Below are 12767 nucleotides of genomic sequence, written 5' to 3'. Positions count from 1 at the left end.
GCTGGGAGCTGAAGTTCCAAAACATCAGGAAGGACAAAGTTTGGGAACCCCTGCTCTAGAAAACTCCCTAGAAAGAATGCTGTTTTCTTTCATTTCTTGGCAGTAAGTTATAACGCTGACAAGGAAACGCTTCAGGCAACTTTGAAGCAGCCAGATAAGAAAGAGTCCTACCTTCCTGATCCTGGCCTGATCCCAGAGATCCCTATAGAACTGTACATAGAGATCCATACAGAGATCCTTCCCACCTATGGTCAATAAAGAGCATAAAGAAACAGACCCCTTTCTTATTCTCCAGGCTGAAAATGAGAAAGATTCTCCTATTCCTTTGCTGACTGACCCCATAAGTCAGAAACAAAGGCACACAACACACACACACACACACACACACACACAATAGGGATCCTTCCTAGTTGAAAGAAGCAGACCCCTTTCTTAGACAGTATATATAGAGATCCCTACCATAAGTCAGAGACCCAAATCCATAGCTCTATGGACCATATCGATCTTTCCCGTCTATAGTCAAACATAAAGAGCTGAACAGAAGCAGACCCCTTTCTTATGGAGTACAGTATGTTGAGATCCATGCCATAAACCAGAGACCCACCCATATCCATAATTATCTGGGCCATAGGATATAAAGATATGAGTTTCTTCCCATCTATAAACCATATAGATCCTTCCTATCTGTAGCTGAAAATAAAGACCTGAAAAGAAGCAGACTGCTTTCTTAGGGAATACATATAGAGATCCATACCATAAACCAGAGCTGCATATCCATAACTCTATGGACCATATAGATCCTTCCTCTCTATGGGTCCAGAAACAGCTGAAATGAAGCAGAACCCTTCCTTATGGAGTATATATATATATGGAGATCCATATCATAAACCAGAGAGCCACAGCCATAAATCCCTGGACCCTATAGATCCCTCCAGTCCCTGGGTGGGCAAGAGAGGGATCCCCCTTCCCAGACTCCCCCTGTCCCAGGGCTGCCACATGTCCCACCTGCTGCGATGCTCCTCTGCGCTGCCTCCTGCTCGCTGGGCTCCTTCGGGCCAAATGCCTGGCGTCCAGGTGCGGAGGAAGATTCCACCGGGTGGGCGTGGCCAAGGGGACCTCATTTGCATGCCACCTGCCCTATAAAAGGGCGAGGCATCGGGTGGGCGTGACCAAAGGGGCCTCATTTGCATGCCACCTGCCCTATAAAAGGGCGAGCCCGCCACTGCCTCTAGCATCACTTCGCTCCAGGTTGCAAGGTGTGCCTTTTGCAAAGCTCCTGCCAGCGGTAAGTCTGCTTCGGTGCCTCCTTGTTGCAGGGGATCCGGGCGTCCTCCATTTCCAAAAGACCTTCCAGTTGGACCATGCTTGAGGAGACAACAGTCTGGAGGGAGAGGTCTTGCAGCATCTTTGAGACTCTTGGAAAGAAAGAAAGAAGGGGGGCAGCATGAGCTTTCCTAGGCTGCAGTCTACTTCCTCAGCTAATATTTAATATACTGTAGCATACAAAGATATAGCTGTGTTAGTCTGTTGTAGAATCAGTACACAGAGAGATCTTGCAGCATCTTTGAGACTCATTGAAAGAAAGAAGGGGGCAGCATGAGCTTTCTTAGGCTTCAGTCTGCTTCCTCAGATGCATCTGAGGAAGTAGACCGAAGTCTATATGAAAGCTCCTGTTGCCAATTTCTTTCTTCCAATGGGTCTCAAAGGTGCTACAAGACCTCTCTACGTACTTTGTCTTTTTAGCTGTCCATGGGGTCTTCAGCAGCACTCTTCTCCAGCAGCACATCTCAAATGAATGGATGTTCTTCTCCTCTGCTTTCTTTGCTGTCCAGCTCTGGCCTCTTCTCCAGGCCCCAAAGTCCCACACCAAGAAGCTGGCTAGATCTCCTTGGTCCCTCTGCACACGCTCAGAGGAACCCTCTTTCTCTCCTGCCCCACTGCCCAGGGTCCAACTCTTTTCTGTTTCTTCAGGTGCTTGCTTGCTTGCTTGCTTCCTTCCTTCCTCTGCTCTGCCTTCTTCCTCCAAGCCATCTGGAAGAGAGGTTGTATTTCCCACTATTTCCCAATAAGGCACCCCTTAAAGGCTTTGCTTTGAGGCAGGGAAAGGTTTGGCAAATAAGAGGGATCACTTGGTTGCAACAACTCCTTTGTGAAGAATGGATGAAACCGAGCCTTTAGCTTCTGAAAAAATAATAGGGAGACACTTTGGGCAAGTCACATGCTCTCAGCCTCAGGGGAAGAAGGCAAGGGTAAACCCCCTCTGAACAAATCTTGCTAAGAAATCTCTATGCTAGGGCTGCCACAGGTCAGAAATGACTTAAAGCCACACAGTAACAATAACAAGAGCCAGCCTGATGCATATTGGTGTCTGATGCCCAATGGGCCTCAGTCTTGATGGGTATTGCATTGGTTCTGATGTTCATGGATGCCAATCCACATCAGGCACTCTTGCTGGTGTGCCCTTACACATCATCACAATTCAAGAAAAGTATTTCTTCGGTCCAAAACACACTGGAGAAATAATCCAGTTTGAGACGACTTTAACTGTCCAGGCTCAGTGATAGGGAATCCTAGGAATTGTGGTTTATTGTGAATTGGTTTATTGTGGCACCATAGCTCTCTGGCAGAGAAGGCTAAAGGTTTAAACTACAGTTCCTAGAATTCCCTGGCACTGAGTCAGGGCAGTTAAAGCAGCCTCAAATTGGATGATTTCTCCAGTGTGTTTTGGATCTGAGTTCCTCTGCTGCGTAGTTAAGTACCTGTATATATAAACCCACCTAAAGTAACAAGTCAGATAGGACTCCAGGGATTCTTTATACAGTTCTTTCTATTGAGAACTTACTTGCCTGAGGGTGGATCTATACTGTAGAAATTATGCAGTTTCACAGTACTTTAAGAGCTGTAGCTTCCTCCTGTGGAATCTTGGAATTTGTAGTCTTTAGCCTATTCAGCCAAAGAGTTCTAGTGCCTCAGAAAACAATAAATCCCAGAATTCTGTAGGAGAGAACCATAGCCATTAAAGTCATGTCAAACTGTGTTATTTCTACAGTATAGATGCACCTTCCTCTTGATGCATAGTCTTTTTGTATTGTTACCACATTTTTAAAGATGATGATGATGATGATGATGATACCATGATGTTTCCCTTTTGAGGGGCTACCGTTCCTAGAATCCTCCAGCCAACATAGTCAGAGGCTGCAGGAGTCTGGGAATTGTAGTCCAAAACAAAACTATCTGTTCCTAGTACAGTCAATCTTTGCAGAAAGCAAAGACTGGTATCATCTCGCCTTCCACAGGGTTTTGACTACAGACTCTATCATCCCCAGATGGCTAGGGATGATGAGAGCTGTAATGTGACATGTGCCAGACTAGGAAAAGCTAGAAGACTTTCTTTTCAAACCTAGGCCAGGAAAGTTGGAGCAAGTTTGTTCCCTTCCTTCATTTTATTTGTTATGGCCACTGTTTGTCATCTTATTTTTACTTTCTGCCTGTGGAAATGATGCCCAGTGACCCAGTGGCTCATGACTTTTGTGCTCTGCCTTGTAGCCACCCTGCCTCAAAATGACACTCTTCGATGGAGTCTACCCCTTCTACCCGCAGCCAAGGAAGCCCTTCGTGTTTGACATCAACACCATCATTGTCATTGTGGTCTTCCTGGTGATTGCCTTCAGCTTCCTACTCATTTTGCCTGGCATTCGTGGCAGAGCGGTAAGGAGTACTACTGTTACCTGTCATTCCCAAATCCCCTTTCCAAATACGGCAGCTTTGTGTTTTTAAAATAAACACCAGCAGGGCAGGAGGAGCTGTGAGTTTCAGCATGTGAGAAATGGTTTGGTTGTTGCATTTAGTCCCTTCTCTACTGCTAGAAATGCTCTTTGGGGTGTTTTCTCACACTTAAAGACAAGGTTGTCTCCACTCTCAGCCTTACGATCTTAAAAAAAGAAAAGAAAAAGGAAGAAATCAAAAGGAAGAGCGGAGGGTAAGGGAAACAAAAAACCCCTCCAGCACGACTTCATAAGGACTTCTCCAGATGGCAAAATGTGCTGAGAGGTTGTGATATTTGTTGCTGCAGTTCAGTGGGTTTGTCTGCACCTGCATTGCAGAAATAATCCAGTTTGACACCCTTTTTTAACTGCCATGGCTCAGTGCTATGGCATTCTGGGATGTGCGGTTTGTCCTGGCACCAGAGCTCTCTGATAGAGAAGGCCAAATAGCTTACAAAACTACAAATTCCAAAATTCCATAGTATGGAGGCATGGCAGTTAAAGCCTTGTCAAACTGGATTATTCCTGCAGTGCAGATGCAGCCCAAATAACATTTGTTATCTGATAACACAGGTTATTATTCTTTGCAAGGCTTGGCCCCAGGTGCAACATTTTATTACTACTGCAAGCAATATTTTCAAACGTTTTGAAACATATGAGAAGTATATGAAAACATGTGAGAACACTATTTTCTTTCAAAGAAAAGAAGTAAAGTACTTTAATGAAGTGTTACTCAAGTTGTAATCTAGTACCAGTTTGGGAGCCATTGGCTGCTGCTCTGCGAAAGAAAGAAGTAGTTCTAGCCAGAGGGCACAAATATGGTGTTAATCCCTGGTTTACTGGAGAAAAAGTAATATTTCAGATTAAGCATCAGATACCTTAAGAAGCACTGCTGTAGTGCATTACTGAAATGGTACTTTCAACTCTGTAGCTCTTTTTTTAAATGTAAAAGAAATCCAGAGAAGAAAAAATGCCTTTCAGACCATAGGACCACCAGCAAACCATGTCTTGGTTTAAACAAAAATCATTGATATAAGAACCCTCATAGAACCCTAGTACAGGGCCAAGAAATCACTACAAACAGCTCCCTAAAAGAATGGAAGGAATGGATAAGGAGGTGACAACAGCCAGCAAAACCTGGCAAATCCCATGGAGCCATAGTGCAAGAACTTCTTTAATCCAATTTCAAAGAGCCCTGTGTTGTCCAGCCTGTTGAAGAAAAAGTAAAGCCCAACTAAAACTGGCATCTTTGCAGGGCTCATAGGAGAGAATGGCATTTAATGGAATGGATTGCACTTGCCATTGTCCTTCAGAATATGCATTCCTCCCAAAGCTTACAACTACTAGGCATCATGCTTACATGGGGATTTTTGGACTTGTTGTACTTTCCAAACTTGGATCCATTTTTGGTACTGCCTCTATGATATGAGCCTTGCCATCATTTGGGTTCCTTCCTTCAAGTTAAAAAAAATAGCCAGAAACCATTAGCACAGGGTGTCCAAAAGCCATTGCCAAGTTCTCTTCTGGTTGTAACTTTCTGATCTTTCTTGTTGACAGAGGCTCTACTGGCTTTTCCGGGTCATCATTAGCCTTTTTATTGGAGGAGTGATTGTTGGTGAGTAGCTTTTTCCTTCTGTCCTCATTCAGCCCTCAGGGAGCTTTAAGCCACTTCTGAGTTGCTGCTTGCCACGTACAGGGCATGCTTTGGCTGAAACAAATCAGCCTGAGCAACAGGGATGGCCTGAAACATTCTACTGCCTGAGGCAGAGTAGTAAACAGCACTTCCTCCTGGTCATGTTAAGGCATATATGCATAGTGTCCAAAGTCAGCCAAGTTACTTTGGCATAAGAGGCAGAAAATCCCTCCAGCACCATTCTTGGCAGCAAAAACAGTACAGCAACATATTATATAATGTATTAATTTGCTGCCCATTCATGCCCTGATATGTGCCAGTTTGCCTAAAAGGAGGGTTGGCACTGCAACACAGTGGGGTGGGCTGCTGGAGATATAACATCCCGCCTTTCTCTGCCCGTATTGTTGCAGCTATTGTTGCTGTTGGTAATACCGTTGTTATCCTTCCCTTTCCCCAATCTGAGCCTCAAGGGCACTATCAATAAAATTAAAAGCAATTTAAAACAAACCATTAAATATAACAACAAATATAGCAATATAGAACCTGAAAAACTTTCCCTCTCTCAGCAGTTAGCCCTCAAAGGCCTGCTCAAACAAACAAACAAACAGGTCTCCTGTTGCCTATGAAAGGATAGCAAGGAGGGTGCCAATCTAACCTTTCATCCTGGCAAGCTTGGGAGCAACCATCAAGAAGGTCCTCTCCTGTGTCCCTACCAGGTGTACCTATGAAGATGGTGGGACAGTGAGCAGGGCCTCACCAGAAGTTCTCAAGACTCGAGCAGAGGTGTCGTTAGGGGTGTGTGGATTCTACTGGGTGACACCCAGAGGAGGGGGTGTACATCTGGTGGGATGTTACACCCAGTAGGACTGGCACAGCTGCTGGATGAGTGAGAAGGAGGGTCTTCTCCTTTTCTTGCTTGCCCAGCAGATGCACTAGACCCTGAACGGGACCTCCAGAGGCCATAACACCAACCTCCTCAGTGTCTTCTGTTCAGAGTCTGGTGCATCAGCTATACTGGACCCTGAATGGGGACCTCCAGAGGTCACAGCACCCTACCCCCCCCCCATAGCAGCGGTTTGGCTGGGTAGTGGGTGACCAGCCTGGGATGCAAGGGAGGGAAGGTCAGTCTACTGCTCTCCCAGCTCTTTCTGGGCTCCCACACTGGGTGACACCAAAGAATAATACCACTGAACTCAGGCATGTTCAAGTAGGGAGATAGGATCCTAGCTGATTACTTATATTTTCAGAAGGATAGGAGTTGTAGTGTCAATGGGAAGGGAAAGTGGTGGGTCTATATCAGGAGCAAATGAGGTGGGCTGTCCCCAATAAAGAGTTAATTATTCTATTATTCTGGGGAAACACTGTTTCAGAGAAGGGCTGGCAAGGTGACTCAATATTCACTGAGAATTTCTCCATCTTCCAGCTGTTCACTTCACCTCTGACTGGGAGAGGGGCAAGGTGAAGGCCAACACTACCTACAAGTCCTTCAGTCCTGCCCTGGTGGATGTAGATATTGGGCTCCACATTGGCTTGAAGGGAGTCAACATCACACTGGTTGGTGAGTCTGTGATGCTAAAGTGAGGAAGAAAAGGCCCAGCAATGAGTCTTGGGTGTTTTTAGATGTCATGCTAAAGCAGTTTTTTCCTAGTTCAGTTTCCAACAGATGTGTTGGGCTGCAACATTATAAGAGACCATGACTGGTTTGGGAAGCTAGAAGCTGGTGCCCAACTCATCTGTAGGGTCAATGTTAAATTGGACCAAACCATTGGTCACTGACGTGCACAAGATGGAACAAGCCTCAGTAGGGGTGCTTTTCTGGCAAGACAAAAGGTGGTCTGCAAGATCTGGGGAGTTGGGAAGGTTTGAGGATTGCAAAAAGAAGCCATTGGGGCACACATTTTGCCCACCCTTGAGTTATGCCATGTGATACATGGTCATTCGTTTAGCCTTGTTCTTGGGCATCTCCCTCTTCTTTCCTGAATTCTTCTCTTCCTTTGATAGTGAGTTGACATCCTTGTCTCTTGCAGGAAACCCTGTGGATCAACTCAACGAAACCATCAACTACAACGAGTATTTCCCCTGGTGGTTTGGGGCCAACTATGACTACGAATACAATGAGGGCTTGCATCGGGGCTTGCCGAATCCTATCCTCTATGTGGCAGAGAAGTTCAGTGGAAACAGCCCCTGTGGCTTGCATAATCTCTACAGGATTGCTGGGCATTATGCATCTGCTACTTTATGGTGAATGAAACCTCCTACTCTTCAAAAAGGGACCATCAGAGACTAGGACAATTAAGTTCCAGGGGACAGAATCATAGCTTGGAATGGACCAAAAGGCCATCTAGTTCAACTCCTGCCATGCAGGACACACCATCAAAATTCTCCCGAGAGCTAGTTACCTTAGCTCTGTTTAAAGAACCCCAAAGAAGGAGAACTTACCACCCTCCATTCTGTTATGGAACAGCTCTTACTGTCAGGAAGCTCTTCCTAGTGTTAGGTGACATCTCCTTTTTTGAAGTTTGAATCCATTGGTTTGTGATCTAGCCTTTGGAGCAGCTCAAGCTTGGTCCATCTTCAACATGGCATCCTTTCAAATATTTAAAAATGACTATCATATCACCTCTCAGTCATGTCCAAGATAAACACTCCCAGATCTGTAAGTCGTTCCTCGAAGTACTTGATTTTCAGACCCCTTACCATCTTGGTTGACCTTCTCTGAACATGTCCCTGAATGGCAGGTGTGAGAAAGTGTGGCCTGCAGAAAGTATGCAGCCTCCAGGCATGCTTTGTCCTCAAATTCTCTCTAAAAGGTGTAGGAGGCAATTTCACCATGGTTTTGCCCTTCTCTATCCAAGCCAGTGGTGGCTTGAGTGTTGGACTATGACTCTGGAGACCAAGGTTCGATTCCCGACTCTGTAATGAAACCTGCTGGGTGACTTTGGGCAAGTCACATGCTCTTAGCTTCAGGGGAAGGCAATGGCAAATCTGCTCTAAACAAATCTTGCCAAGGATACCCCATGATAGGTTTGCCTTAGAATTGCCATAAATTGGAAGCAACATGAAGGTACACAACAATAACAATCCACGCCAGTATTTTCTGTTCTGACTAGCTGCAGCTCTTCAGGATTTCAGGCAGGGATTCCTCCTCCCCCCTTGTCTGCATTCATGAGGACGAGGTACTTCAACTCTGCAAGAACACACAATGAGTTTTGCCATTGTGCTAAGGTGGGTATTTTCTGTTCTTTCTTTATTACAGGGTTGCATTCTGTGCTTGGCTCGTCTCCAACATGCTTTTCTCAATGCCGGTTCCAGTGTATGGTGGCTACATGATCCTCGTCACAGGGGCCTTTCTGATCTTTGCACTGCTCTCCTTCTCCACAGTGAGGAACTCTCCAACATGCATCATCCAATTTGGCCATGCTTCTCTGCAGGCTGCCTACGGAGCATCTTTCTGGCTAACGCTTGTCACAGGTTAGGATAATTCAATTTGCCTTTCCTCCAAGATCTCAAGTAGTATATGTTGTTCTGCCCATTTGCCCTCTCAATAGCCTTGTGAGGTAGGCTAAGAAGCCCTAAGGATCTTCTCACTGGTGCCATAGCTTGAGACAGTGCCAGGGACTTGGGTCCAACAACTCCTTCAGCCCTGGTGGCGCAGTGGTTAAATGCCTGTACTGCAGCCACTCATTCAAAACCATAAGGTTGTGAGTTCAATACCAGCGAAAGGGCTCAAGCTTGACTCAGGCTTACATCTTCCGAGAAGATTGCTAAAATGAGTACCCAGATTGTTGGGGCCAATTAGCTTACACTTGTAAACCGCTAGTTCAGCATGAAGCGGTATAAGACACGTTACAAAGAAGTGAGAGTGCCTGGCCTCTGACACCTTGTAGTAAGTGGGTTTCCCAAGCTTGGGTTGAGGGCCTGTTCACATTACACCATTATAGCTCTTTGATTCTGCTTTAAACTGTCAAGGCTGTGGAATCCTGGGATAAGTAGTTTGTCGTTGTGTACCTTCAAGTCATTTCTGATTTATGATGACCCTAAGGCGAACTAATCACAGGGTTTTCTGGGGCTGAGAGTGTGTGACTCACCCAATGGGTTTCCATGGCTAAGCAGGAAATTGCACCCTGGTATCCAGGGTTATAGTCCAACGCTCCAACTATTACACACGTAGAGAGCTCCAGTGCCTCAGCATTCTTGAGGATGTAGCCATGGCAATTAAAGTGGAATCATAGCACTATATTAGTGTAGTCTGAAATACACAAAGAAGGTATTTCTAGGTAAAGAAAGGAGCCATGCTTTGTCCATGTCATCCATGGCTTGTCTAATACGATGGCTTTCATCTATCCCAGGGATGGGGGACTTTGGCTGCCCAGATGTTTTGGCCTGCAACTTCTATCAGCCCACACAGCAAGGGTAATGGGAATGCATTGTTGGGTATGGAAGCTGGAAACGTATGAAGAGCCAAAGATCCCCTACTCATACCTGCATAGTTGAACAAATGCTTATATGGGGATGGAGGGTAGCAGACATTTTGTCAAAGACGACAATTGCATTTGAATTGCTTGTGTGACCTGTGAACTAGTTAGCTGATAGGAATTGCAGTTTTGGGTTCCTTATCCCTGTTGTGGAGCTTTCCTGAAGTTGCCGCATTCTAAGGTGGCCATCTTAAGGGATCCTCCTTTTAGTGCTGTCAAACCATTGGGCCAAGATCTGTCTCAAAGAAGTATCTACACTTCCCATTTATTATCTTTTGGTGCTACTGGGATTCTGGGACTTGAAGTTTGGTGAGCTACCTAGAATTGGGTTGGAGAGCTCTAGTTGTGCAGTTTGAGGTGTGCGCCTCAAACTAACAGAATTCCAAAGTATCAGAAGCCAAGGCAGATAAAGTGGTGTTCGACTGCTATAGTTATGTAGCTCCATTGGGTCTGGCCTCGATTAAGAAGCCGAGCCTCCCTCCCTCTCTGAAATATGTATCTGAAGGCTTTTGGCCCTCCTTAAGAATGTAATGTTCCCTCGTTCAGAAAATGGGAATGTTTTGTGGTTGGGCCACATGCTTCTGCAGTGAAAGGGATGAATAAACAACTGGGTTAAATGGACCTCTTCTGTTGATAAGTGTAGAATGCTCTCCTGAACCATAAATGCTTGAAAGCAAACACAGAAGTATTTTACAAGTGTATGTTCTCTTCCTTGCTTGCAAGGGAGCCAGGTTTTGTTCTGACTGAGTTACCCGCTGACTGGCCCTTCTCTGCTTTTCTCTTCCAGGGCTGCTCTGTTTCCTGATCGGAGCAGTGGTGATCGCAATGAACTATGCCTGCCCGAACCTCCTGAAAGCTTTCTTTGACCTGGATGATGATGAGGAAGAAGACAAAGCTGTGCTAGGAGAGGTCTTCGTCAATCCTCACTTCCCTCAACTTCAGAACATCTCTTCACAGCCCAATTTTAGACTGACTGTCAAGAACAGTTAGAGCACAAACCTGGCCTGGGACTCTTTTGAATAGTGACTGCAGTCTGTCCTGGCCAAGCCAGAGAATGGCATGACACCCCAAATTGGACTTTTCTTGCCACTGTAACCTTAGGTAGCTGAGGTCCAAGCCTCATTATTTGTGCTGAGTCTGGAAAACAATCATAAGACACTTCTCTGGGTGTTGTAATGCCGCCAACTGTGGGAAGAAAACCAGAGGGATAGCTAACATTGAACTGAGAAGGCATTGCCCCTGGGCTTCCAGCCACAAGAGGCTTCTGCAGCTCTGCAAGACAAGATGGCAGCATAGGAGCTCAGTGAGCCTGCCTATATGTCTTCCCCCTGGATCCCTATGAAGGAAGAGGCCATGGGCTGGAATACTGATGGCTTACACATGTGTAAGTTCTTCTGTGGAAGCAGTTGGACACTTCTTACTGATGCAGAATGGCTATTTCAGCTCAAGGTTGAAGAAGCAGAGATGAGCATATGGTGTCAATGCACATAGTTTTACACTGATGCATATGTTGCACAGGGATGAACATTGTACCTGCAGACACATAGGTACATTGGCTGTACATTCAACTTAACAATGCCACAATTCACTAAGGAGGCAGTATTACACAATTGGCAACCTCCAGGGGTAGGTTCCATCCACAGCACTCTGATGACCAAGATTAAGGAGATGTTCTTATCTGGGACCCATCATTATAGGAAGAATTTATAGTCTTACTAGACCAGGACTTTCTTCTACCCTAAAGCTGTTTTTCTAGTAAGCTTATTTGAGAAGAATGCAACTCCCCCCCCCCCCCCCCATGTATCTGCCCCTGCACCATACCCAGAGTAGCTTCTATTTTGTATGGTAAGTGAGGACAACTGGATCAGTTAGTGGACACGAGTGGGTTGCTCACTGTGGGATTGCCAGTTTGCCCATGGGGATCAGCTCTCATACGATGTCCTTTCTGTTGCTAGTGATTACCATGAAACTGAGAAATCTAGCTTTTAAGCAAGGTTTCTCAAACAGAGCTTCTCGGCCAAAGTTGCTAGGGGTTGTGTGAGAGATTGTGGTTGAAACTTTTTAAAAAGCTGTTGATGCAATAATATAAATACAGGGGTTTCCTGAGGTCTGGAAATTATTTCAAGGGTTCTTCCAGAGTAAAGTGCTGCTTCCATAGTTTTGTTACCCAAGAGAATCCTTTAAGGACTAAATATGGCATGACTGCATGGTGCCATTTCATCAGTGTGCAGGGTGACTTGTCAGTGGGGCAGTGAATCCAATCTGGGTTTCAGTGCAAACTTTAAAGTCACTATACATGGTGTGCTGAAACTCAGCCTCAAAACAGGTTTAGCACTTTGGCTGGTCCCATTGACATCTGTTCTAAAACCCAGCATGGATTCACCATCCACTAACAAAGGAGCCAGTGGCTATCAGTGCAAACAGAATGTCAGAAATGGTTTGCAATTCTTTCAAAAGATACAAACACTTCCTATGTCCCAGTTATCCTTGTCTGCCTTGGTGGGCTGGGCACCATTCATGTTAAGTGGCGCCTGCATATGGCATTTCTGAAGCAGTAAGAATGTGTGTATTTGTAACTTGGCAAATGTGATTTTTGAGCTGGTTATTCTTCTATATATTTATATTTTGTATTATTTTGTATTTTTTGCATAGTAATGCAAGCCACTGAAGCATTTGATTTGCTAATAAAATCTTGAAAACCATTAATTGTGTCCACATCACTGTGTCTGGGCTTAATATGATAAGGCCTGTCTGGTGGTGAAGCAGCATAAAAATGCTATTTTCATCTGTTTTGATGCACTGGTTTCCTGGGATGTTTTATGCATGATTGGCTTAGTGCAGTATCTTTCATTATACAGCAAGCCTGGCTCTGCCTTAGGACAAATTCAATAAACT

General features: G+C 45.2%; 3 protein-coding genes across 7 annotated transcripts in view; 1 reads left to right on the top strand and 2 right to left on the bottom strand.

The window, feature by feature from the left end:
• DUOX2 (dual oxidase 2) overlaps window positions 1–1049 on the bottom strand; it is a 68204-nt gene extending 67155 nt beyond the window's left edge. The window contains exon 1 of the mRNA XM_042475634.1: window positions 1006–1049. The gene's annotated coding sequence lies outside the window, so the exon portion shown is untranslated. The remainder of the gene's footprint in view (window positions 1–1005) is intronic.
• Window positions 1–12767, bottom strand: part of PATL2 (PAT1 homolog 2) — a 741315-nt gene that overhangs the window by 170235 nt on the left and 558313 nt on the right. The gene's annotated exons all lie outside the window — the stretch shown is intronic.
• DUOXA2 (dual oxidase maturation factor 2) lies at window positions 1251–11335 on the top strand. Its single transcript, XM_042475667.1, has 7 exons — window positions 1251–1285; window positions 3547–3708; window positions 5322–5379; window positions 6821–6955; window positions 7425–7638; window positions 8654–8868; window positions 10660–11335. The coding sequence occupies exons 2-7, from the start codon at window positions 3562–3564 to the stop codon at window positions 10860–10862; spliced, it is 972 nt and encodes a 323-aa protein (XP_042331601.1). The 5' UTR covers window positions 1251–1285; window positions 3547–3561; the 3' UTR covers window positions 10863–11335.

This window comes from Sceloporus undulatus, chromosome 6 (genome assembly GCF_019175285.1).
Source record: "Sceloporus undulatus isolate JIND9_A2432 ecotype Alabama chromosome 6, SceUnd_v1.1, whole genome shotgun sequence".
NCBI classification, from domain to species: domain Eukaryota; kingdom Metazoa; phylum Chordata; class Lepidosauria; order Squamata; family Phrynosomatidae; genus Sceloporus; species Sceloporus undulatus.
The sequence above is the reverse complement of the archived record's forward strand: the minus strand, read 5'-3'. Positions and strand labels throughout refer to the sequence as shown.